This window comes from Oncorhynchus nerka, linkage group LG28 (assembly GCF_034236695.1).
Source record: "Oncorhynchus nerka isolate Pitt River linkage group LG28, Oner_Uvic_2.0, whole genome shotgun sequence".
NCBI classification, from domain to species: domain Eukaryota; kingdom Metazoa; phylum Chordata; class Actinopteri; order Salmoniformes; family Salmonidae; genus Oncorhynchus; species Oncorhynchus nerka.
Window position 1 is genome coordinate 43,782,383 of NC_088423.1, and position 26,744 is coordinate 43,809,126.

Consider the following 26,744-nt stretch of genomic DNA (forward strand, 5'->3'; position numbering starts at 1 on the left):
CATCAGAAGCAGGGCTTAAAACTTCTTAGGGCTGCAATCCCGTTAACAGGATTGATATGACAACAGCCAGTGAAAGTGCAGAGCGCCAAATTCAAACAATAGAAATCTCATAATTAAAAATCCTCAAACATACATGTGTCTTATACCATTTTAAAGATAACCTTGTTGTTAATCCCACCAAAGTGTCCGATTTCAAATAGACTTTACAGCGAAAGCACCACAAACGATTTTGTTAGGTCAGAGCCAAGTCACAGAAAATTTCTGCCATTTTTCCAGCCAAAGAGAGGAGTCACAAAAAGCACAAATAAAGATAAAATTAATCACTAACCTTTTGATGATCTACATCAGATAACACTCATAGGACTTCATGTTACACAATACATATATGTTTTGTTCGATAAAGTGCATATTTATACAAAAATATCTCTGAATACATTGGCACGTTACGCTCATTAGTTCCAAAAACATCTGGTGATATTGCAGAGCCACATCATTTTATAAAAATACTCATTATAAATGTCGATGAAAATATTATTGTTAGACATGGAAATATAGATACACTTCTCCTTAATGCAACCGCTGTGTCAGATTTAAAAAAAACTTTACGGAAAAAGCAAACCATGCAATAATCTGAGTTCAGCTTTCAGACAACAAAGCAGCCAAAAGGATATCCGCCATATTGGGTAGTCAACAGAAGTCAGAAATAGCATTATAAATATTCACTTACCTTTGATGATCTTCATCGGAATGCACTCCCAGGAATCCCAGTTCCACATTAAATGTTTGATTTAGTTTGATAATGTCCATCATTTATGTCCAAAGAGCTACTTTTGTTAGCACGTTTGGTAAACAAATCCAAAGTCATGAAGTGCGTTCCCTAGTTTCAGACGAAATGTCAAATTGTTTCGTTACTGTCCATGGAAACAATCAATCTTTAGGATGTTTTTAACATAAAACGTCAATAATGTTCCAACCGGAGAATTCCTATGTCTGTAGAAAAGCAATGGAACGAGAGCTAACTCTCTCGTGACCGCGCCTCAGAGCCTGTGGCACTCTGCCAGACACCTGGCTCAAAGAGCCCTTGTGAACCCCCACTTCACAGCAGAATCCTCAAACAAGTTTCTAAAGACGGTTGACATCTAGTGGAAGCCTTAGGAAGTGCAACATTGAAAATCGACCAACCTTCAGATTTCCCACTTCCTGTTTGGATTTCTTCTCAGGTTTTTGCCTGCCATATGAGTTCTGTTATACTCAAATACATAATTCGAACAGTTTTAGAAACTTCGGAGTGTTTCCTATCCAATACTACTAATAATATGCATATATTAGCAACTGGGACTGAGGAGCAGGCCGTTTACCCAGGGCACCTCTGGGCATCTTTCATCCAAGCTACTCAATACTGTCCCATGCAGCCATAAGATGTTAAGACCCCCCCGTTAACACCAGGAATGCGCTCATCTGTGTCATAACTCTCCTGTGACGATCTGAAGGACCAGGTTACAGTGGGTCCGCTCTACAGCGTGCTCTCCCTCATAGGGGGAGAGCGGGAAGTCGGCTGTTTAATGGTCGGTTATAAAATATGCTGCCCATATGCTCTGTAGTGTTTGAGATTGGAATGTAAACTGTGGAAAACAGAGAGGCCCTTGGACAAAAATAATTAAACAATATTTCTATTGTTGAGAATGTGGGAGTGGTTCGTAGACACTTAAGGGAGAGTCATGACGAGTTTGTTTTATTTGATGATCTCATGAAGGACAGGAAACCCACATAACTGTATCTTTGTTTGTGTACACTTTTCTGTTATCAGATTTACATCTAGATGTTGGATAAAATATGATAACTTATGAAACTATTTGTGAAAAGATCAAATGTGATGTTAACCTCCTAAATTAGAGTAGGGATTTTCATATGAAGTTTAACTAGTCAGTGGCCACACCCTCGTGAGCCCAGACATCACATTAGGCATCATAGAACTGCCCCTTCATTCACAGAGTATAAAACCTACTTCCTACAAAATGCACATTAATCCAGAGAACGCTGGGACGGAGTCCCCGCGTTGGAATGGCTACAATTCTATAGGACATCAGAACAGATAATATGAAGCTGATGCTACATGTTGAAATGGTTTAGAACTTGTATTCCATAGGGCACGGAGACCATACAGTTGGCTACACGGCTGGAAATGGTTCAACTCTAAGACTATCGATCACTACAGAATAAGAGCAAATCCTAGACAAGGAATTACTAATCTGCAGATGGAAATTACGAGAATACCGACAACCGCGGAAGCATCTATGCAACGACCATCTGTACGCCTGACGTATCCATTACAACAGACACTATCCAGAGCCGCTGAGAAAGCGGCAACTACGAAAGACATTGGTTAACTTCTGGGGAAGTTAACCAGAGACTCTGATGAACTGACTTTCCAGCAGACGGACCGGCGATTCCAACAGAGAAGATAATGACATACAAGCGTAAATATATACATTGCAATTATTCTCGAATGAATGGCAGTTCAAGTGCAAAGGATTAGCATTTCAAAGAATATATATGTAGTGAATCCATTTTGTCTTTCCCTCTCTTTTCCTGTCCCCAACCGTTTCCATTGTCTCCCAAGATGTCATACCATACTTATCAATGCATTGTGTTAGTAACCAATAACTACTGTTTGTTTGTTATGTATTTCTGTGATTATTTAGTTAGTTAGCAAATAAATAATTAAGCCAATTTGTATATCGCTGATTCATCATTTAGGCTCGTGCAGATATCCAAGGGTTTGCGACGTTCAGTAATGAGAACTGATGAGGTAATAATTATACATTAATAGAAGACTAATCGATAAAATGTGAAAATATCTGAAGAGTTGATTCGGGAAATAGACTCTATAAACATTTTCCTGTGATGCCCCGACTTCCTAGTTAATTAAAGTGTACATGATTAGTTTAAACACGTAATAATACATACACATAGAGAATTGATTTGATAAAATAACAGTCTTCACATTTAATGATAGTTCAGACACGACATCTAATAATAAGCAAGCAAATGAATGAGAGCCGGTCTCTCTGAAAATACATCAATCATAAAACGTAGAAGGCAAAACCTCATATCAAAATACTCTGCTCTTTATGATCTAAAAAATTGAAACCAAGGCCCCTGAATTGAAGATACAATTCATGAAAATATATTCACAATGTCAAGTCAGCAAGCTGCTGCTGATGTCTTCACACTGTCTTCCTCTCTCCCTTACTGTCTCAAATGGACAGTGTAACCAGACTGGACATCCCACCAAGAAATTGCAGTTAGAATTGCTCCTCTCAATGTAAAGACTGTGATCTGATTGCATGTTGTTCTCGCTCTTCCTCCATGGATGGGCTCATGTCAATGGCATGCGTGCTGCTCATGGTGGTCCTATTCCTCCACAGGCACCTTCCTCTCGAGGACCTTCCTGAGAGCCTGGAGGATCTTCTCCTTGTTGTTCTGGATGTTGTATGAGGTAAGGTCTGTCAGTGCCCGGAAGTCCTTTGCTGCATAGGTCAGGTGTTTGGTGAGGTAGGGGGAGCTGCTTGTGCTAACGTCAACATCCCCTGCCATCATCTCCTCCTTACCCTTACGTGCCACACCTAAAGAATGAGAACATAACAATACCATCAGCTTTAAACATCAAACAACCTTAAACTCAAACTATAGTTCGATCAATAATATCAACAAAGTGCAATCCAATACAAAGTTTGAAGGCAATGATCTTTGGCCCTGATCCCTAAAACACATATGAACCATTTTCTATTGACAGAATATTGATTTGATTGACAGGCACAGAGCCAATGGCTTATTGACAGCTTGAACTATAAGCTAGCTACAGTAGCTCATTGACTACCCCTACACTCTGCTTCTTTTAAAATGACCATCATCTGTGCTTACCAGGGGCCTTGAACTCTTTGAATGAGATGTTGACGAAAGGGAAGTGAAGCACTGTGGGAGCCTTGGGGTTCTTTTCATCCTCAAAGATGTATAACTCTTTCAGGGGCTGTCCCTTCAGGCAGCTGAAGTCAATGCGGGGGAAGGGGATGCTGTGGTCTTTGCAGTAAACCTCAGTCCTCTTTAGGACCTGGTAGATCGATTACAGAGATGTCAGTCAGAAAATTCAAACTCTGTGTATGGCCATTACGCAAGTCATTTGCACCTTCTGGCCTAGTGTGTGTGTGCAGACCTCTGTGCAAAATGTGGATCTAACAAATTATCAAGTACACTGCTCTGTTCATCTTTCAACACAAATTCACACTTGCATTATTCATAAATTCAACCCATTTACTTCAAATTGGTCCTCGCACCACGAATAGTTGAGGGACATGATGACATCAACAGCCCTCTCTGGTCTCAAGACAGGGGGACAGCCTGTGTTGATGGAGAACCCAGAGTCTGCCAGGTGGAGTGTGGAGTCAGCTGGAGTCAGTCTGTTGGGGAAGGCATCTGGATGCATATCTGCAGCAACATTGGGAGAAAAACTTCAGCAAACATAATCTTAATCTACATACAGTAATAATACAATACATAAATAGACTGTTGGTGCCACACACACACACACACACACACACACACACACACTACAACAGTCTTTGAATAAATCAATGTTGAATTTGTTTTAACAGTAATAGTTAGGGGAAGTTCATGCATGGTACCTTTCCAGGCAGTAAAGTTGCTGTTGTCATTGTAGTTCCAGTGCAGGAAGAACCCACGCATAAAGTTGTAGATCTTAGTGATGACTGGCCGTGTGGTAAAGAAGCTGGTCAGCGCTGAGGCAGTGTTAGTGACAGGCTTGAAGAGATAGGTGTCCAGGGTGGTTGGTTCATTGTCGGTTTCTTTGGAGGAAGAATTTGAGGGGTGTCAAATAACTGAAATATTGCCACAGAGTTTGGCTGTAGAACAGTATAGTATAGAGACCCTAGCCGCATCCTCCGAGCATGTGGAGACCAGCTGGCTGGTGTGTTTAAGGGCATATTCAATATCTCCCTATCCCTGTCTGCTGTCCCCACATGCTTCAAGATGGCCACCTTTGTTCCTGTACCCAAGAAGGCAAAGTTAACTGAACTTAATAACTATCGCCCCATAGCACTCACCTCTGTCATCATGAAGTGCTTTGAGAGACTAGTAAAGGGTCATAATCACCTCTACCTTACCTGACACCCTAGACCAACCGATCCACAGACTATGCAATCGCCATCACTCTGCACACTGCCCTATCCTATCTGAACAAGGAGAATACCTATGTAAGAATGCTGATTATTGACTATCAACACCATAGTACCCTCCAAGCTCATCATTAAGGTCGAGGCCCTGCATCTGAACCCTGCCCTGTGCAACTGGGTCCTGGACTTCCTGACAGGCCACCCCCAGGTGAAAGTAGGAAACATCCCTAGACCAACCGATCCTCTCCGCTGATCCAACACTGGGGACCCACAAGGGTGTGTGCTCAGCCCCCTCCTGTACTCCCTGTTCACCCATGACTGCATAGCCAAGCACGCCTCCAACTCAATCATCAAGTTTGCAGACGACACAACAGTAGTAGGCTTGATTACCAACGATGACGAGTCAGCCTACTGAGGGGGAGGTGTGGGCTCTGGGAGTGTTATGCCTGGAAAACAACCTCTCACTCAACATCAACAAAACAAAGGAGATGATCGTGGACTTCAGGAAACAGCATAGGATGCACCTCCCTATCTACATCGACGGTACCGCAGTGGAGAAGGTGGAAAGCTTCAAGTTCTTTGGCGTACACATCACTGACAAACTGAAATGGACCACCCACACAGACAGTATGGTGAAGAAGGCGCAACAGAGCGGCTAAAGAAATGTGGCTTGTCACCTAAAACCCTCACACACTTTTACAGATGCACAATTGAAAGCATCCTGTCGGGCTGTATCACCGCCTGGTATGGCAACTGCACCGCCCGCAACCGCAGGGCTTTCCAGAGGGTGGTGCGGTCTGCCCAACGCATTACCAGGGGCAAACTAGTTGCCCTCCAGGACACCTACAGCACCTGATGTCACCGGAAGGCCAAAAAGATCATCATGGACATTAACCACCTGAGCCACTGCCTGTTCACCCCACTATCATCCAGAAGGCGAGGTCAGTACAGGTGCATCAAAGCTGGGACCGAGAGACTGAAAACAGCTTCTATCTCAAGGCCATCAGACTGTTAAACAGCCATCCCTAGCACATTAGAGGCTGCTGCCACTTCAAGGATTGGAACACTAGTCACTTTAAGGTTTACATATCTGGCATTACACATCTCATATGTATATACTGTTTTCTATACTATTATACGGTATTTTAGTCCGTTCTGCTCTGACATTGCTCGTCCATATGTATATACACTGCTCAAAAAAATAAAGGGAACACTAAAATAACACATGCTAGATCTGAATGAATGAAATATTATTATTAAATACTTGTTTCTTTACATAGTTGAATGTGCTGACAACAAAATCACACAAAAATGATCAATGGAAATCAAATTTATCAACCCATGGAGGTCTGGATTTGGAGTCACACTCAAAATTAAAGTGGAAAACCACACTACAGGCTGATCCAACTCCTTAAAACAAGTCCAAATGAGGCTCAGTAGTGTGTGTGGCCTCCACGTGCCTGTATGACCTCCCTACAACGCCTGGGCATGCTCCTGATGAGGTGGCGGATGGTCTCCTGAGGGATCTCCTCCCAGACCTGGACTAAAGCATCCACCAACTCCTGGACAGTCTGTGGTGCAACGTGGCGTTGGTGGATGGAGCGAGACATGATGTCCCAGATGTGCTCAATTGGACTCCGGTCTGGGGAATGGGCGGGCCAGTCCATAGAATCAATGCCTTCCTCTTGCAGGAACTGCTGACACACTCCAGCCACATGAGGTCTAGCATTGTTTTGCATTAGGAGGAACCCAGGGCCAACCGCACCAGCATATGGTCTCACAAGGGGTCGGAGGATCTCATCTCGGTACCTAATGGTAGTCAGGCTACCTCTGGCGAGCACATGGAGGGCTGTGCGGCCCCCCCCAAAGAAATGCCACCCCACACCATGACTGACCCACCGCCAAACCGGTCATGCTGGAGGATGTTGCAGGCAGCAGAACGTTCTCCACGGCGTCTCCAGACTCTGTCACGTCTGTCACATGTGCTCAGTGTGATCCTGCTTTCAATCTTGGTGTTCTCTGGCAAATGCCAAACGTCCTGCACGGTGTTGGGCTGTAAGCACAACCCCCACCTGTGGACATCGGGCCCTCATACCACCCTCATGGAGTCTGTTTCTGACCATTTGAGCAGACACATGCACATTTGTGGCCTGCTGGAGGTCATTTTGCAGGGCTCTGGCAGTGCTCCTCCTGCTCCTCCTTGCACAAAGGCGGAGGTAGCGGTCCTGCTGCTGGGTTGTTGCCCTCCTACGGCCTCCTCCACATCTCCTGATGTACTGGCCTGTCTCCTGGTAGCGCCTCCATGCTCTGGACACTACGCTGACAGACACAGCAAACCTTCTTGCCACAGCTCGCATTGATGTCCCATCCTGGATGAGCTGCACTACCTGAGCCACTTGTGTGGGTTGTAGACTCCGTCTCATGCTATCACTAGAGTGAAAGCACCACCAGCATTCAAAAGTGACCAAAACATCAGCCAGGAAGCATAGGAACTGAGAAGTGGTCTGTGGTCACCACCTGCAGAACCACTCCTTTATTGGGGGTGTCTTGGTAATTGCCTATAATTTCCACCTGTTGTCTATTCCATTTGCACAACAGCATTTGCAATTTATTGTCAATCAGTGTTGCTTCCTAAGTGGACAGTTTGATTTCACAGAAGTGTGATTGATTGTGTTATTTAAGTGTTCCCTTTATTTTTTTGAGCAGTGTAGTTTTAATTCATTCCTACTTAGATTTGTGTGTATTGGGTATATGTTGTGTAATTTGTTACATATTACTTGTTAGATATTACTCCACTGTCAGAGCTAGAAGCACAAGAATTTCGCTACACCCGTGATAACATCTGCTAATCACGTGTATGTGACCAATAAAAGTTAATTTGATTTGACCTATTTTATTGACATCTTCACCCAGCCATGGGCTCCAGGATGGCTGACCTCCAGTTGCAAATCTCCAAAGCTGGGTCAGGTTAAGAGAGAAGACACTGCTCCAAAGACCTGTCAACACAGAGGCAGAGGTGCCCACAACCGTTGTAAAAAGTATTGCATTTACATTGAAATTCATAGATAAATTTTGCACACGCATGCACACACAAATAAGTGATCTCTCACCAAGCAGATAGGAGGTACGTATCGCTGGATGTTTTTTGACTAGGTGACCAAGGTAGAATTCACTCCCGAAGTCCTCCGCATGGATGTAGGCGCCATACTTTGGAATGCCCACCTCATATGGTGTGAACTCACACCACTCTAAAATGATAGGAACAGCCATTTCAACTCCAACTGCAATTTTTCAAATCGGTTGTATAGCACTTTTGATTTGACACGCGCAACATAAGTTTGGTGTATTACCTGGATACATAAAGATATGTAAATAACATACAAGTTAACACCAACATTCTGTTACAATATTCCTTGATTCAACATGTGGACCACTGTTTGGGTTGCATTAAAATACATATTATCAAACATAAGATGCTAGAACAGCTTTACCAAGTTCTCTTGTGGTGTCTTTCACTCCATCTTTCAGGTTGACAGCAGTGCAGATGGGTAAAGGGTTCTGTCCCTCTGATACAGCCTTCTGCTGGTCAGACAGAGTACTGGTGTTCTCCTACAAATCACACATTGGAGAAATCATTCTGTCACAGGCTGTTCCAAACAACTTTGCAAACTGTTAAAATATGTAAAGCATCATAACTCTGTGTGAAAGACATAAGACACTAATTGTGGCTGTGGGAAAAACATTCCATAGTTTCAATTAAATAAAAAGCACTATAATTACAGGCAACAACCATTTCTGCGAAACTCCTTCCCATTGCAGTGTGATTAGTACAGTGTGTATTGTAAAGTAGGCTGTTGTACCTTCCCATACAGGCAGTGCTCGATGACCAGACCCCACATGTCTATGAGTGACACCATATGACCCTCCTTCTCTTTCTCCCCCATCTGGTGTCTGTAGTACTGCAGCTTCTCAGGGGTGAAGGCACTGAGGAAACTCTTGGTGATCTCCCCCTCCATAGCGGAGATGGACTCATCCATATCACACTGTGACCAATCTGCTTCCTGATACAGCGTCGCTAAGGCCCTGTTGAACAGGAATTTGTTATGATTTCACATAAGTATGGGTCTCAGTAGTATAAACTGGCATGTGTGTGTTCATTCACTCCTTCATTCATTTTGCTTATTGGATATGGCCTATTTAATTGCAATGGAGATAAATTCCATGCTCACCATGTGGAGCCTGACACACCAGTGATATAGCTCATAGCATCCAGTAGGCCCAGTCTCTGCAGCCCCTTCAGACTGCCATACAAGCCAGTCATTGCTCTGGTCCCTCCCCCTGAGCCAACCACAGCTATAACAGGCACCTGGGTGAAAAAGACAAACACCATCTCTGGTTGGAGCTTCCATCTGTCAGTCAACCTGTTTGAGACTTGTTCCATAATTACAGTGAATGACACCACAGTAGAAATAAACCAATTCCCCACAACAATGTCTTTCATGAGACTGGAAAAACACAAACATATTTGGTCAGCAACAATATTCAGTCTTCATTAGTGTGTAAATTATGGATGACAAGCAGCCATTGGTGCAGTGTGTAATAAGTGCATAAAACTCATCACCATGTACCTTTTTAGGGTCAGGGGCCGAGCTGAGGCCCAACTGCTTTTGTAAGGCCTGACCCACTAGCACCTTTCTTTTCTTCAGGAATTCTTTTTCCTCCGGAGGGATGTCAAAATCAAGACGCACCTCAAATTCATCATCTAGGCTGTGGATTTACAGGTGCCATAAAACACGCACACAGTATCTTACAACAATAACAACTCATGCCTTGTGTTTGTATACTTCTGAATGAAATACTGATGTTTTTTTTCTCGTAAAAAGGAACCACTTTACCAGTCCTCTGCTCTCAAATGTAGATCCACCATGTCCTGTGAAGGGGCAGTGTCCACGTAAGTCATATAGGCTTTACAAACACCCTTCATCAATAATCTTTCCTTGGATCTTTATGGCAAAGACTAGAATGTGGTCTACTGTACCTCTCCCACGGATAAAGATACTTTGAAGTCATTACTGGCTGGAAGTTGCTGGAGTGGAACAGCAGATACTCCAGTGATAGTTGCACCTTCTATCTCACCCAATTTATCCTGGGGATACAAGAAATATGATAGTGGGATTTTTACAAATCATATGGAACTTGGATGACGATAAGGAAGATATTGGTCAAGTAAAGTATTTCGCCACTATGGCCTATTTATTGCCTTCAGTCCCTTATCTTACCTCATTTGCACACACTGCATATAGACTTTTTCTATTGTGTTATTGACTGTATGTTTGTTTATTCCATGTGTAACTCTGTTGTTTGTGTCACACTGCTTTGCTTTATCTTGGCCAGGTCACAGTTGTAAATGAGAACTTGTTCTCAACTAGCCTACCTGGTTAAATAAAGATGAAATAAAATAAAATGAAATAAAAGGATCAGTTAACCGCACCGTCAAGCCAAGCTCAGTCTCCAAGTCTCTGTTGATGTAGTAGCGTACGGTTTTGGCCAGGTTCAATGTTTCTTCAGGAGCAAAAATCGTATGTTCTTCTTGAAAGGCCCCACACAGTTTCAGTACCACATTCTGCTCCACTAGAACAATAACATAGATTGGTTGCTCAGTTGAGTGCTTTATGATATACAATTCATACATTGGGGTCTATTTAGAAAACAAATCAACGTTTATTGGTTGCGTACACAGTTTAGCAGATGTTATAGCGGGTGCAACAAAATGCTTGTTACTAGCTCCTAACAATGCAGTATAATGTCAAACAGCACACAAATATATATACAGGACCAGTCAAAAGTTTGGATACACCTACTGTAGTCCTTCAAGGGTTTTTCTTTATTTTTACTATTTTCTACATTGTAGAATAATAGTGAAGATATCAAAACTATGAAATAACACATATGGAATCATGTAGTAACCAAAACAGTATTAAACAAATCAAAATATATTTTTATATTTGAGATTCTTTAAAGTAGCCACCCTTTGCCTTGATGACAGCTATGCACACTCTTGGCATTCTTCAACCAGCTTCATGCTTTTCCAACAGTCTTGAAGGAGTTCCCACATATGCTGAGCACTTGTTGGCTACTTTTCCTTCACTCTGCAATACAACTCATCCCAAACCATCTCAATTGGGTTGAAGTCGTGTGATTGTGGAGGCCAGGTCATCTGATGCAGCACTCCATCATTGTCCTGTTTTTGTCCTGTTTAAAAACAAATGATAGTCCCACTAAGCGCAAACCAGGTGGGATGGCATATCGCTGCAGAATGCTGTGGTAGCCATTCTGGTTAAGTGTGTCTTGAATTCTAAATAAATTACTGACAGTATGAGCAGCAAAGCACCCCCACACCATCACACCACCTCCATGCTTCACGGTGGAAACCACACATGCGGAGATCATCCATTCACCTACTCTGTGTCTCACAAAGACAGCGGTTGGAAACAAAAATCTCAAATTTGGACTCATCAGACCAAAGGGCAGATTTCCACCGGTCTAATGTCCATTGCTCATACGTCTTGGCCCAAACAAGTCTTCTTCTTATTGGTGTCCTTTAGTAGTAGTTTCGACCATGAATGCCTGATTCCCACAGTCTACTCTGAACAGTTGATGTTGAGATGTGTCTGCTACTTGAACTCTGAAGCATTTATTAAGTCTGCAATTTCTGAGGCTGGTAACTCTACTGAACTTATCCTTTGCAGCAGAGGTAACTGGGTCTTCCTTTCCTGTGGCGGTCCTCATGAGAGCTAGTTTCATCATAGCGCTTGATGGTTTTTGCAACTGCACTTGAAGAAAGCTATTGAAATTGTCCGGATTGACTGACTTTCACGTCTTGAAGTAATCGACTGTCATTTCTCTTTGCTTATTTGATCTGTTCTTGCATTATATGGACTTGGTCTTTTACCAAATAGGGCTGTCTTCCCCTATCTTGTCATAACAAGATTGGCTCAAACGCATGAAGGAAAGAAATTCCACAAATTAACTTTTAACAAGACACACCTGTTAATTGAAATGCATTCCAGGTGACTACTTCATGAAGCAGGTTGAGAGAATGCCAAGAGTGTGCAAAGCTGTCATCAAGGTAAAGGGTGGCTTCTTTGAAGAATATAAAATATAGTTTGACTTGTTTAACACTTTTTTTGCTTACTACATGATTCCATATGTGTTATTTCATAGTTTAGATATCTTCACTATTATTCTACAACATAGTATGAATAAAGAAAAACTCTGGAATGAGTAGGTGTGTCCAAACATTTGACTGATACTTTTGGCTGGTACTGAATCTAATGAATCTAATTAACAACTGAAATAGCACTGTAACAGTAATCCAAATGCAATCTATACGTATGCACACCGGTTGAATTTACACAAGATATACTAAGAATTATATGTACAGCAGTAGATATAGAGTGAGCTATGTAAATAATCTAGTATATAAATACATATGGCGGTGTGTATAAACAGTTGAACTAAAATGCAATTTACAGTAGTAGAAATAGTAGAGTGAGCTATGTCAAGAATACAGTATTTAAATACACAGTATAAAACTCCATGGCAAAACGGATAGAATTGCAGGAAATTAGCTTCCGGACCAGAGTGTATGTGAATATGTGTGTGAGTGGTGTGTATAGACAGTATGTGAATAGAAAATGAGTCTATTGCAGTAGTTATATAGGATGAGCCATGACTAGAATACAGTATATAAATATAAAGTGGGTAAATAAGTGGCACTTATAGTCACTGGCCACGTTTACACGCCCAACAATATCCTGTTATTATTCGGGTTACTCAAGTATTCTGTTTTTGAGTTGACACATAGCTTATGAACATCATATCCCATTTACAATAACATGAAAAAGCTTCTAAATTGGATATGAGTAACACGGATAAGATGCCTGGGATATACTGATCTTAGATGGGATACTGTGGCATGCAAACATCTTATCCCGTTTACTGTTGTTTTTTTGCGGTCTGTATACAGTAGGCTCAGTTTCGCATATCATGGCCCTAGTCAAAATACCCTATAGAATTAATGATTTTTCCAATAGAATCCTATAGGATTCTGGCAGTCCTACAGGATTTTGTGTCACCTGTATCATAATTCTATTGGATTACTTTTCCCCCCTATTGGATATCAAATAGAACTTTTATTTCTTAATTGAACCCAATAAATAACAAGTTATTGCCGTAAGTTCCTGTACAACATAACATTAATTACAACATTTTAGTTGATCGGAAACAACAGTTCAATATTCATTTCTGTTTTATTCACCTTCAAGACTGTCCCTTTAAGAAGGACTGACGTCACAGCTAGCACATGCTTGCAGTATTAATTAACTACCAAGTTCAGTTCACCACCTGTGGCTGTGCAGAGGATCTCTGATTTTCTAACATTAATATTCTACCTGTTTTATCCTACACTGTGCTTGAATGCAAGAACTTGTGAATACAGCAGTGGTGTAAAGTACTTAAGTAAAAAAAACTTTCAAGTACTACTTAAAACCTTTTAAGGATGTTGCGAATTTTCGCAGCTTTTTGTTAAAAATCGCGCAACATTTCAGCGCCCTGCTATTCATGCCAGGAATATAGTATATGCATATGATTAGTGTGTGTGGATAGAAAACACTCAGACGTTTCCAAAACTGTTTAAATCACGCCTGTGTCATTTACAGAACGGGCGTTTCATCCAAAAGTGCATGAAAATCTGTTCACTGAAAATGGAAAAATATATCCTTCCGCGACTACAGGCAATTGTTCAAAGCGAACCGAATTAAATAGAGCCGAGTTTTCATTGGCTACAGCTTCCACAGGTCGTCTAGAGTCACGTCATTTGTTGCACAATTGATTCTTGGTCTAACCGAAACAAGGGAACTCCTTTCCTACTGTCCCCGCCCAGATTTTGGTTCGACCTTTTCAAGACATCATTTTCTCCACGGACAAGCTAATCATTTCACATCGCCTCCTGAGGAATTTGATCGCTTATTAACGTGTACTAATACCTAAAGTTGCATTACAAAAGTATTTCGAAGTGTTTTGTGAAAGTTTATCGTCGACTTTTTGAATTTTAAAAAATTACGTTACGTTATGAAATGCTAATTTTTTTTCTTTACTCGCAACGTATTCGTAGCTCAATATCTAGGCTATATATGGACCGATTTAATCGAAAAAAGACCCTAAATGATGTTTATGGGACATCTAGGAGTGCCAAGAAAGAAGCTCGTCAAAGGTAATGAATGTTTTATATTTTATTTCAGCGTTTTCGTTTGCGACGGCTAACGCAAAATCTGTAGTTTTAGGTGACGGTGCAGTATTTTGAGGGTGCATGGTATCAGATAATAGCTTCTCATGCTTTCCCCGAAAAGCATTTTACAAATCTGACTTGGTCGATAGATTCACAACGAGCGTAGCTTTAATTCAGTATATTGTATGTCAATTTTAATGAAAGTTTGAGGTTTATCAACCTCTATGGTGGCGCTCTTGAGCATTTCTGCTGATTGTGGTCCCCACTTCGGTACCACGTCCTCAACAAGTTTTAAGTACTTTCTTTGCAGAATTGCAAAGAAAAAGCCATATCTCAGACTGGCCAATAAAAATAAATTGGCGTCTCGTCAATGGAACAATTGTAAATCATGCAGCGTCTTATGTCAAGATCGCATATTTTAGAGAAACAAATGTCGGTACATATAAGTGTCTTACATTGGCTGAAAGCTTAAATTCTTGTTCATATAACTGCACTGTCCAATTTACAGTAGCTCTTACTGCGAAAAAATACCATGCTGTTTGAGGAGGGCTCCTAACAACAAAAGTTTTTTTCACTGCAGTAGGTTTGATAAATTCACCCTTGAAGGTGAAATGTGTACTTACGTTCTGAAATATTGCTCTGATTAATCATTCAAAGGGTCCCAGAGATAACATGAAGTGTTGTTTTGTTAGATAAAATCATTTTTCATATCCTAAAAAGGTCGATATAGCATGCACGATCGATTTTGTATTTCCACTCGTTCAATTTGGAAAGGAAGGAATCTGTAAAAACCTCACCCTAAACGTTGTTTCAACGAGTCAAATCACGTTCGTATTTATTCCTCAGAGATCCTAGAACGTAACAAGACTTCACTATATCATTAGGGGTGTAGTATATCCTATACAACACCATATTTGGTCAGAGAGCGATGCCTTCATGGCACGCCGATGACGTGGGCAGTCATCATTGAACGACTGCATCTTTGTCAAATAAGCACCAAACGGGGTCAAACAAAGCTAGCTAGATAGCCAATGAGCTGGGCTTTAAGGGACTATCCGGAAAACGATGTAATGTCGTAAAATGTAGCTACTAACCTTGTACAACAGCATGCCTTTTCATTTTGGACAAAAATTCTGAGAATATTCAGAGTTATGAAGTTATGAAAACTGGTTGTTTTGCAAATGTTGAACATATAATATGGCTACTAATACTTGGAAAGCTAAATCAAAGTCCAAGTATACAGATTTGATGATATTCTTGCAGAAAAATTTAATATGAATGTGAATGTTTCCTTCACGATTTGCTCAAATGTACCTGGGGACTTCACACTAAAAGTCTTGTAGTTCACTCATTCTTCAAGTTATCCGTCTGAAACTTTGCACATACACTGCTGCCATCTTGTGGACACTATCGGAATTACAACCAGAGTGATGGCTGGATGGTGGTAGATGGTGCTAGAAAAAAGGTATTTCTTTGTGTTTTCTTCTACCAGATCTATTATGTTATATTCTCCTACATTGCTTTACAATTTCCACAAACTTCAAAGTGTTTCCTTTCAAATGGTACCAAGAATATGCATATCCTTGCTTCAGGGTTGAGCTACAGGCAGTTAGATGTAATTTAGACAAAACAAATTAAAAAGGGGGCTATCCCTAAGAAGTTTTAAGTCTAAGTTTTAGTCTTCACTGTTGATGTTGAGATGGTTGTTTTGTGGGTACTATTTAATGAAGCTGCCAGTTGAGGACTTGTGAGGCATTTGTTTCTCAAACTAGACAATCTAATGTACTTGTCCTCTTGCTCAGTTGTGCACCGGGGCCTCCCACTCCTCTTTCTATTCTGGTTAGAGCCAGTTTGCACTGTTCTGTGAAGGGAGTAGTACACAGCGTTGTACGAGATCTTCAGTTTCTTGGCAATAGCCTTCATTTCTCAGAACAAGTATAGACTGATGAGTTTCAGAAGAAAGTTATTTGTTTCGGGCCATTTTGAGCCTGTAATCGAACCCACAAATGCTGATGCTCCAGATACTCAACTAGTCTAAAGACCAGTTTTATTGCTTCCTTAATCAGCACAACAGTTTTCAGCTGTGCTAACATAATTGCAAAATGGTTTTCTAATGATCAATTAGCCTTTAGAAATGATCAACTTGGATTAGCTAACACAACGTGCCATTGGAACACAGGAGTGATGGTTGCTGATAATGGGCCTCTGTATGCCTATGTAGAAATGCCATTTAAAAAATCAGCTGTTTCCAGCTACAATAGTCATTTACAACATTAACAATGTCTACACTGTATTTCCGATCAATTTGATGTTATTTTAATGGACATTTTTATTCTTCTTTCAAAAACGAGGACATTTCTAAGTGACCCCAAACTTTTGAACGGTTGTGTAAGTATACTTAAAACCAAATACTTTTAGACTTTTACTCAAATAGTATTTTACTGGGTGACTTTCACTTTTACTTGAGACATTTTCTATTAAGTTATCTTTACTTTTATTCAAGTATGACAATTGGGTACTTTTTCCACCACTGGAGTACAGTATTTGTTTCCTTATGTTTCCTGACAAAGTTGTCAATGTTTAAGTCCTATTTTGTCATTGTGCAACCCTTTATGCACACATTTTTCTGCTAGCTAAGAAACTACTGTTATTTGGCTAAGTTGTATCCATTTGCATCTTGTTTTTGATTAACTATTGTTATAGCAGATGAGAAATATTTCTTATTGCTAAATATAAGTATGTGCCTTATATTTTTAACCTTTATTTAACTAGGCGAGTCAGCCTTACTATAGGCAAGGCAAACACGTTTTCATTATTTCAGGTAGATCAAAATAAATAACTCAATTACATCACGTTATTTGTACTCGTTCAGCAGTTTTGACCAAATTAAGAAGAATACTATTGGACATGAATGTTGAATGTTCCATTTATATTCCTAAAACATAAGTTGAAAATGATGCTGTCGCTGCTTCCCCTTGACAATCATTTTTGATAAATAGCCTTATGTCAAAACACTGTTTTGAAGTGTTCAAATCAATAAACATCAAATACAAAGTAATTTTACAGAAAAAAAGTTATCAGCAGACTTTCAGCATGACTATAGGGAAGGGCACTCAACATGCTCAGCACTGACACAAATGACTGGTGATTGGCTGAAAGAAATTGATAGTATGAAGATTGTGTGAGCTGTTTTGTTAGACTTCAGTGCAGCTTTTGATGTCATTGATTATAAACTATTGCTGAAAAAAACCTAGGTGTTATGGATTTTCATCCTCTGTCTTATTATGGATTGAGAGTTACCTTTCTTATAGAAGAGTGGGGGTTTTCGTTAATGAAAGCCTCTCATGCAAATTCAGTTGAGTATGGTGTACCGCAAGGCAGTCGGCTCGGGCCATTATTGTTTTCTGTTTTTACAAATTACCTTCCACTGAGCTTGAATAACGCCCATGTGTCTATGTACGCTGATGACTCAACAGTATACACGTTGGCTGCAACAGTTAAATAAATAACTGATAAACTTAACAGAGCTCCAGTCAGTTCTAAAAAACGAAAAGCATCATTTTTTTGGACAAATCTCTCGCTCAATGCTAAACCTCATTCAGATCTATTATTGAATAATGTGGCTATTGAGCAAGTTGAGGAGACTAAACTGCTGGGTGTAAATGGCAAGCTGTCATGGTCTAAACATATAGACTCAAAAGGTGGCTAAAATGTGATGATAGGGTGTTGCGCTGCCTTCTTGACAGCTCAGTCGACCAGACAGGTCCTACTGGCCCTACTGTCTAGATGTGTGGTCATCTGCGACAAAGAAGGACATAAGTCAATTGCAGTTGGTCCAGAACAAAGCAGTGCGTATCGCACTCAAAGATGAGGAGAGATTGACTGCATATTGGTCTTTGTGCAAGGTATTGATGTGTTGAAGGTACCGAACTGTCTGTTCAAGCAGTTTGCACACAGTTCAGACACACATTGGTACAACACAATACATGCAACCAGAGGTCTCTTTACAGTCCCCAGGTCCAGAACAGAGGATGGGAAACTCACAGTATTAAATAGAGTCATGGCTACATGGAACTCTGCCACCCCAGGTAACTCAAACTAGCAATGAAAACCTATAAGAGAACACTTTAATGAACAAAGTACTGAAGAGACACAGCCATTTTATACATCTTGTAATTTGCACTATACCATGTATTAGACTTAGATATTGTGTGTAAGTACTGATATGTTGGCTATTTGTGACGTTTTAAATTTAGGTATTTCCGTCCTTGACTAATAATGTTCTGTACTATGTATTATGTTATGTTTTATGTAGACCCCAGGAAGAGTAGCTGATGCTTTTGCAGCAGCTATTGGGGATAAACCAAAAACCCTGTTGTTTTGACAAGTGGCAATTAATCACTCATATTGACGAGGGGGAAATCAGGCTGTATGCGCTGTTGAAACTAACACAAATCAAAAACCAAATGGAAACTGAAAATATTGTTTGTGTCACTTGTTAGAGGACAACTTGTAGAAGACAGCCAGCCACATTTTGGATTGTTGCATTTTGTTTCAAGTGGGTCGCCAACGCTATTTTGTTAATCGCACATCAATATCAATTTGACATCAATAGAGCGGGGTCAAACGTTTGATTTTAAACTAGCACTATTCAAAGGCCACACTGAATCTCAGAATCGTTCATACAGTTTATCACTGGTTAGAAGAGAAGTTGCTGTGGAAACAGGGAAGGAAATAAATCAGTTGCTTTATTATTTAACGTCAACGAATCACGACCCACCATAGTATATCAACAGTGACAAGAGTTGGCTGTTATTGGAGTGAAAGTTTGACTCTCAAAGCCATGTATTTGTGTGAAGCCAGCGACTTTAATACAGAGCGCCCCGAATTTCCTCTGCCATTTGAGTATGAAAATTGATAGCAAAATTCGATTGACAAATCTGATCTGTGGTAAAAAGGACGTGTAATTACCCTCAATTCGATTTGGTCAAAGCGTGAGGTTGTGTAATGTAGTAACACGTACTCTCCACGTACAGGAAATTAGCGGAAATAATATGAAATAATCTACTGTAATATGTAGCTTTATTGGGCAATCTCACAGCTAAATATGGAACAGAAACTTGAACATTTATGTTCAACTGCAATCAAGATTAAAGACCAGTAAACTGAGGAACAGTCCCTGTCCCGTATCGCTCCGGAGCACAATCTCCATCTCTTTGCCTACTCACACCAGTGATAATTGAAGAGGTTCTCAACCTCTTCAACACACCACCACAATATGGGAGTGATTCAAATTCAGAATTTGGAACCAGTCCTATTGGACTGCTATGGGATTCGATACAATCCTAAAGTACCTTATAGGATCCTATAGGTTTCCAATACAAGAAATCCTATCAGATTTTAGAACCAGTCCTGTGCAGATCGATCCACCATAATAATTCCATTATACTTTATTTTGCTCATAAATTGTACTGGACAGTGTAGCCTACTGGCTTAGGCTACTTTTACCCCTAATTTAGATACGTTTTTGCGTACAATTTACGACATTTTGGTAGGGCATAGTATAATTTCCGACATGTGTTTGTCAACTATAGTTAGATACATGCAGCTTCGCTTCTGTCATAACTTGTTGCCCAGAAGACTAAATAAAGTAGTGCTCACCAGAATAACATCAATAGAATGAATTTATTAGTAATTTAGTTAACACCTGTAAAGCTGTCTGTTTTGTTTAGGGACCGGAGAGAAAACACAATACCTCCAAAACAGTGGAAAGATTGTTCCTGTGCAAAATGTCCAAATGTAATCAGCTTGACCGGTTAAGGAAATTAAAAGCTGAGAAAAAGATTAAACATGTCTCTGATAAGACTTCAGTTATTCTTGGGTGCATATTTTATGTGGTTGAAATGCTGTCTGCTTGCATAACAGTGTTAAAGATAACAAGTGACACGCGCATTCTCATTTTCTAAAGAGATAAAATAAATCATTTCTCCACTCCTGTTCCCGAGACAAAATTACATTTGTTGTATCATTTTACTGAAAGAAGTGCATAATTCTGCAGGAGTTAATATTATATTATGCTACATGTGAGAGGTTATAGACTTACAGTCAGTGTCCAGATTTCAGTTACTATTCCATTTAACCCATATGAACTTATCCCGAATAAAACCTTAAGCGGGATATGAGCTACTATCCAGAATACTGTGTGCATGTAAACGTGGTCACTCCTCTTGTCAGGACTATAGAGGAAAACAACTGGGTTAGGAAGAATGCTAATACTAATAACAAAGTGAACATCCCTCAGGCCTGTCCTGACACTGAACAGGCAAAACTAACTCAAACCAGGAACTGATAATGACAATAATGCAACCAACTTTGCCCCAGGGATAGTCTTAAGACTGTAGACTATAAGTTTAAACCTGTTTTACGGGTCAAGTAAACGGCAAACTGTTTAACAGGCAACTGGAGAAAAATGCACTCCAAACTAGCTTTTCAGGGGTTTGTGAAAGAAAAGCTGGGTAGAATGCTTTTTTAAAAATGTGTTACAATTCAATTTGTGTTCCAATAAAATGTGTGATTGTGTAATTATTGTTATTCCATTTCTGGTAGGGAAGGAACAGGTTTTCTGATTACATGTCTCTGCAGCTCAAAAGGTCACCATCTCACAATCTCAAGTTTCAATATGCAGACTGATTTATGGCGCAGTTGCTGACTGCAGTGCCAGCGCCAGAACGAATCAGTTACAGACATGACACAATAATACTCACTGGCAGTGGTCATCAGCTTTTCCACATTCACATCCACAGTAGAGAATGTGGAGGCCTAGGACAAAATATACTGCAATGATCAGCCAATAGAATAGCTTTCTGTTTGTGGATGACAAGTTCTTTCCTTCATTTTGTACAATAGTACATTACATGTACTTTGCATTCAGAAAGTATACAGACCCCTTGACTTTTTCCACATTGTTACATTAGTCTTATTTTAAAATGGATTTTAAAAAAAAATGGAAAACACCCCTCAATCTGCACACAATAACCCATAATGACAAATCAAAAACAGGTTTTGCAAAAACTTTGTTGAAGCACCTTTGGCAGCGATTACAGCCAAGTATTCTTGGGTATGATGCTACACCTGTATTTGGGGAGTTTCTCCCATTCTTCTCTGCAGATCCTCTCAAGCTCTGTCAGGTTCAATGGGGAATGTACTTCTCTCAATGTATCTTTCCCTCGATCCTGACTAGTCTCCCAGTCCCAGTCGCGGAAAAACATCCCCAGAGTATGATGATGCTGCCACCACTATGCTTCACCATAGGGATGGTGCCAGGTTTCCTACAGACGTGACCCTTGGCATTCAATTTCGGTTTTATCAGACCAAAGAATCTTGTTTCTCATTGTCTGAGAGCCTTTAGGTGCCTTTTGGCAAACTCCAAGCGGGCTGTCATGTGCCTTTTACTGAGGAGTGGCTTCCGTCTGGCCACTCTACCGTAAAGGCCTGATTGGTGGAGTGCTGCAGAGATGGTTGTCCTTCTGGAAGGTTCTCCCATCCCCACAGATGAACTCTGGAGCTCTGTCACAGTGACCATTGGGTTCTTGGTCACTTCCCTGACCAAGGCCCTTCACCCCCGATTGCGCAGCTTGTCCGGGCGGGCAGCTCTAGGAAGAGTCTTGGTGGTTACAAACTTCTTCCATTTAAGAATGATGAAGGCCACTGTGTTCTTGGGGACCTTCAATGCTGCAGAAATTTTTTGGTACCCTTCCCCAGACCCCCCTCTGACATGCACTGTCAACTGTGGGACCTTGTGTGCCTTTCAAAATCATGTCCAAGCAATTGAATTTACCACAGGTGGACTCCAATCAAGTTGTAGAAACATCTCAAGGATGATTAATGGAAAAAGGATGCACCTGAGCGCAATTATATATATATATATATATATATATATACACATATATATATATATACATATACACACACATTTGTATTCATTTTTATTTTGCTTTGTCATTAATGAGGAATTTAATACATTTTAGAACAAGGCTGTAAAGTAACAAAATTTGGAAAAAGGGAAGGGGTCTGAATACTTTCCGAATGCACAGTATTAAATACAAATAATTGTCTGTTTCTCACAGCACATTACCATGTCCTTTCATTATTGACCTCATCATTATCCCTCTATGATCATCCTTGTTATGCTGACTTTGCCTTAGAATGATAAAACATACGATCATGTCCTTACCACTAGTACACCATTAGAGAGATAGTCACCAGCATGCTCTTTACTGCAAACAGGGCACACAGGGAACACAAACTGTTGTCAGTCATGGAATACCTTTTTACAACAACAAAAATGTGACTATTTCAGCACCTTCTTTGAAAGTAGTCTGACAATGGTATGGATGTCAAAGTTGTCACTCACCTCTCCAGCAACTCAAACTCAACCCACAATTCATATGTGGTCTGAAATAGAGAGATGGCATAGGAGACTAAACATAGGCTACATGGATTTAATTAATGACATACAGTATTCTAGCTCTAATCTTTAGTCCTATAATAGTCCTACCGGTTCACTGAGAAAGGTCTTGGTCTCCTTCTTCCCAGGTGTGAGGTTACTGATGTCAAACACTATAATGGAGCACAAGTCATCACCCATGATACTGTCCTCATCGTACATCGTCAACTCCACGATATTCTGAAAAGACAAGGGCATCTCTTACTCAATTTTACCACGTTTGGATGTATTTTGATTTACAGTATATTACAACAAGACAATGCATGTCTGTTTTATACTATAATGGGTAAACTAATGAGATATACAATCTCTCATTCTCTCATTCCATGGCATGTGAAACAGCTTGATAACCTATTTCCAATATATTAAGGAAATAAAAATGCACTCCAAACTAGCTTTTCAGGGGTTTGTGAAAGAAAAGCTGGGTAGAATGCATTTTTTTACGTGTTACAATTCAATTTGTGTTCCAATAAAATGTGTGATTGTGTAATTATTGTTATTCCATTTCTGGTAGGGAAGGAACAGGTTCTGATTACATGTCTCTGCAGCTCAAAAGGTCACCATCTCAAGTTTCAATATGCAGACTGATTTATGGCGCAGTTGCTGACTGCAGAGCGAATCAGTTAGACAGATATTCGATTTCTATAGACCCAAACTGCAGGAATGTCAAAACGGATGATCAATGGAAACAGGATGCACCTGAGCTCAATTTCGAGTCTCACAGCAAAGGGTCAGAATACATATGTAAATAAGGGATTTCTGTTTTTTATTTGGAACACATTTGTAACAATGTTTAAAAACCTGTTTTTGTTTTATCATTATGGGGTATTGTGTGTAGATTGCTGAGGAAAATGTTTTATGTAATCAATTTTAGAATAAGGCTGTAATGTAACAAAATGTGGGAAAAGTCAAGGGGTCTGAATACTTTGGTGGATTAAATTGCCCAGCCAATTAAATAACTTTTAATTTACTCATCCGTCTTCTGTTCCATGGCGCAATTCATGCATCTCCACTGGCATCACCACTGGCCTCTCATCCATCCTCTCGCTATAGTAGCCTAGCTCAATGTGTGTCCCAGTAGTAGCTATATAGTTTGGTCACTTAAAATGTATATATATTTGAGGAAGAAAAACAAGTATATAGGCTACATCTTGTCAACTAGGAGGGAAGTTTGAATGGTGAGAGCCTCTCTGGTGTGATCACATTGGCCGCTGGTAAAAATACAATGAAGTGGAATACTCTGTTCTCCTCTCGCCCAGTGTTTATGTTTACAATTACATGTATTAAGTCAGAATTGGTAAGGGGATACCTAGTCAGTTGCACAACTGAATGCATTAAACCGGAATGTGTCAGAGAGGTGCAGAAATGCCAAATGTTAGAATGTTTCCAATCAATGTATGAATTAAGTTTTAACATTTTTATATCAGTCTAACTTTCATAAACACTGCGATTGGATGATAGCTGTGAGGGTTATCGAATCAGACTTGAATCCTCTGACCACCTCAAGCTCATTAATGTTCATATTTGAAGATTGCCGTAAGGCAAGTCTCTTTGGCAAATGATAGGAGTGGCAAGGTGTGTAATGTAATGCTGAGCAGACCTGGCAACCAGGCTATTACCAGCATGACCAAATACCCCAAATGGGTGGGTACAATGTCATTGCACCCTACCTACTTACAGTACCTTTAGAAAGTATTCATACCCCTGGACTTATTCCACATTCTGTTGTGTTGCAACCTGAATTCAAATACATGATTCCTTTTTTTCTCACCCATCTACACACAATACCCCATAATAACAAAGTGAAAACATGGTTTTAGAATTTCATCTTATTCAAAATGATTTCCGGATTTATTCAAAATGAAATGCAGAATTATTACATTTACATAAGTATTCACACATGTAGAAGCACCTTTGGCAGCGAATACAGCGGTGAGTCTTTCTCTAAGAGCTTTCCACACCTGGATTGTGCAACATTTGCCCATTATTCTTTTCAAATGTCTTCACGCTCTGTCACATTTATTTAGGCTTGCAATAACAAAGGGGTTGAATACTTATTGACTCCAGACATTTCATAATTCCACTTTGGCATCATGGGGTATTGTGTGTAGGCCAGTGACAAAAAAACTAAATTGAATCCATTTTAAAAATCAGGCTGTAACACAACATGTGAAAAAAGTAAAGAGTTGCAAGTACTTTCTGAAGGCACTGCATGTGTAAATACATAGGTTTTAGGAACACTATATCCCTATGGGTAACTCTGCCTAGTGATTGGCCTATTGTGTGAGGGGACGTACCTTGACATGACGGTGGACCCTGAAGTGGAAACTCTCATTCCACTCTGGGGTCTTGCTGTTGGGCACAGTCTTAGTACGGTGAGACCTGGCAGAAGCTGTGGGGAGGCGTACAATAACATAACAGTCCGACTCAGACCCTGTAAAACAAAACAGGACTGTTACAAAATAGTTTTGCCAATAGCAGGTAGGTCTTTGTATGTATAAACAGATCAAAGACCTTAACTAAAAAGCTTAAAAGTGGTAGTTCAGTTGTTTTTTTCACCCAAAAAAGTGTCTGCTCTGAAAATTAATTTAGAAATCTATGAAAAGTATGCACAAGGCGAAAACAATATGACTCACAATAATCATGAGATTGGTTGTTTTTTGCTCGGAGTACGGTAACAGTCAGGCTCTGGTAGGTCTTAACCCTTCTCTAACAGGGGAGGCAAAAACATACAGACATAGTTACAGAAATAACACACATACACCCTACATATTCTGGGAAAAAAGTGCTGAAGGGTGTAGTGAGGAACAATATTTTTTATATAGTAGATACATTAAGCACCTGCATAATTCTAATGGATACATTTCAAACATGAAAGCACCTGGACGAGATAAACAATGTTTTGTGCATGATCTATAGCATACACTTTAAAATATAGAGAAGTACTGTACCTTCATCATGGTTAGTGAATGTTCCTCCCAAAGAATTGAAGAGCCTGTCAGCTGCTGGGAATCCTTCTCCCTGAAGAGTGGAAGGTAAATACACTATGTAGGTGAGGCATAATAGGAGGACACACTTTTCAGGCTCAGGCATGTCCAACACAGGAAACCAGGGGTCTCAATGCCAGATGGGATGGCCTAACTTCTTGGTTTTTTTTGCACAAAAGGATCACTATCTGGCTAATAATGCTTGACGAAAAAAAAAATGGTCCAGAGTGGTAGCCTCAAGAAAACAAATGGGCGGGTGTGCAATGTTCACAAAAAAAATGTAAGCACTGATCAAATTTCAGGTTTGCTGAGCACAAACTTGAACTTTGTGAAAATTCTGTGCAACTTCTGGCACGCGTTTATTGTGAACACTGAGGCTGTACCCACTTTAAGTTACAGTTATAACAGTGGCCAAGTAGGCTACTGTGGCTTTCTGATCATAATATAGGCCTATCAGAATGATAAAAGAATGGAGAAAATGCATCCCATAACATTTTGACATGGAAAAATATGTGTGTTGTTCAATGTAGGCCTACATTGCAAAATACTTTAGGAAAAATTATGCTGGGCTTGACATTAAAACCTGCTTATACACTTGTCCTTAAGATAAGGAGGTGACTGAAAAAGTGTTGTTTGATTCAAGAAACCGCTTTTCAAAATAAAGTTCATTATTTCCATACCATTATTACAGAGAATGACAAATTATGCCACCTTCTGCCTATTGGCTACTTAGCTTACTGAAGCCTGGCTCAAAATACAACACTGCCCCTTTA

The 26,744-nt window shown here is 40.2% G+C and overlaps 1 protein-coding gene across 2 annotated transcripts; it reads right to left on the bottom strand.

Moving 5' to 3' along the window:
- Positions 1-2,981: 2,981 nt before the first annotated feature.
- LOC115113873 (cytosolic phospholipase A2 zeta-like) lies at positions 2,982-26,123 on the bottom strand. Of its 2 annotated transcripts, XM_065012813.1 has the most exons (20): positions 25,936-26,113; positions 25,621-25,693; positions 25,282-25,418; positions 23,036-23,164; positions 22,892-22,932; positions 22,712-22,754; positions 21,243-21,297; positions 10,681-10,820; positions 10,228-10,335; positions 10,085-10,119; positions 9,818-9,956; positions 9,419-9,555; positions 9,050-9,272; positions 8,681-8,798; positions 8,300-8,437; positions 8,078-8,185; positions 4,683-4,862; positions 4,316-4,485; positions 3,925-4,111; positions 2,982-3,626 (listed from the first exon to the last, which is right to left on the bottom strand). In XM_065012813.1, the coding sequence occupies exons 1-20, from the start codon at positions 25,942-25,944 to the stop codon at positions 3,415-3,417; spliced, it is 2,382 nt and encodes a 793-aa protein (XP_064868885.1). In that variant the 5' UTR covers positions 25,945-26,113; the 3' UTR covers positions 2,982-3,414. The 2 variants fall into 2 exon arrangements, with proteins under 2 accessions (XP_064868885.1, XP_064868886.1); XM_065012814.1 differs by lacking the exon at positions 2,982-3,626 and having other exon boundaries at positions 4,010-4,111; positions 4,335-4,485; positions 25,936-26,123.
- Between the last annotated feature and the right edge of the window lie 621 nt (positions 26,124-26,744).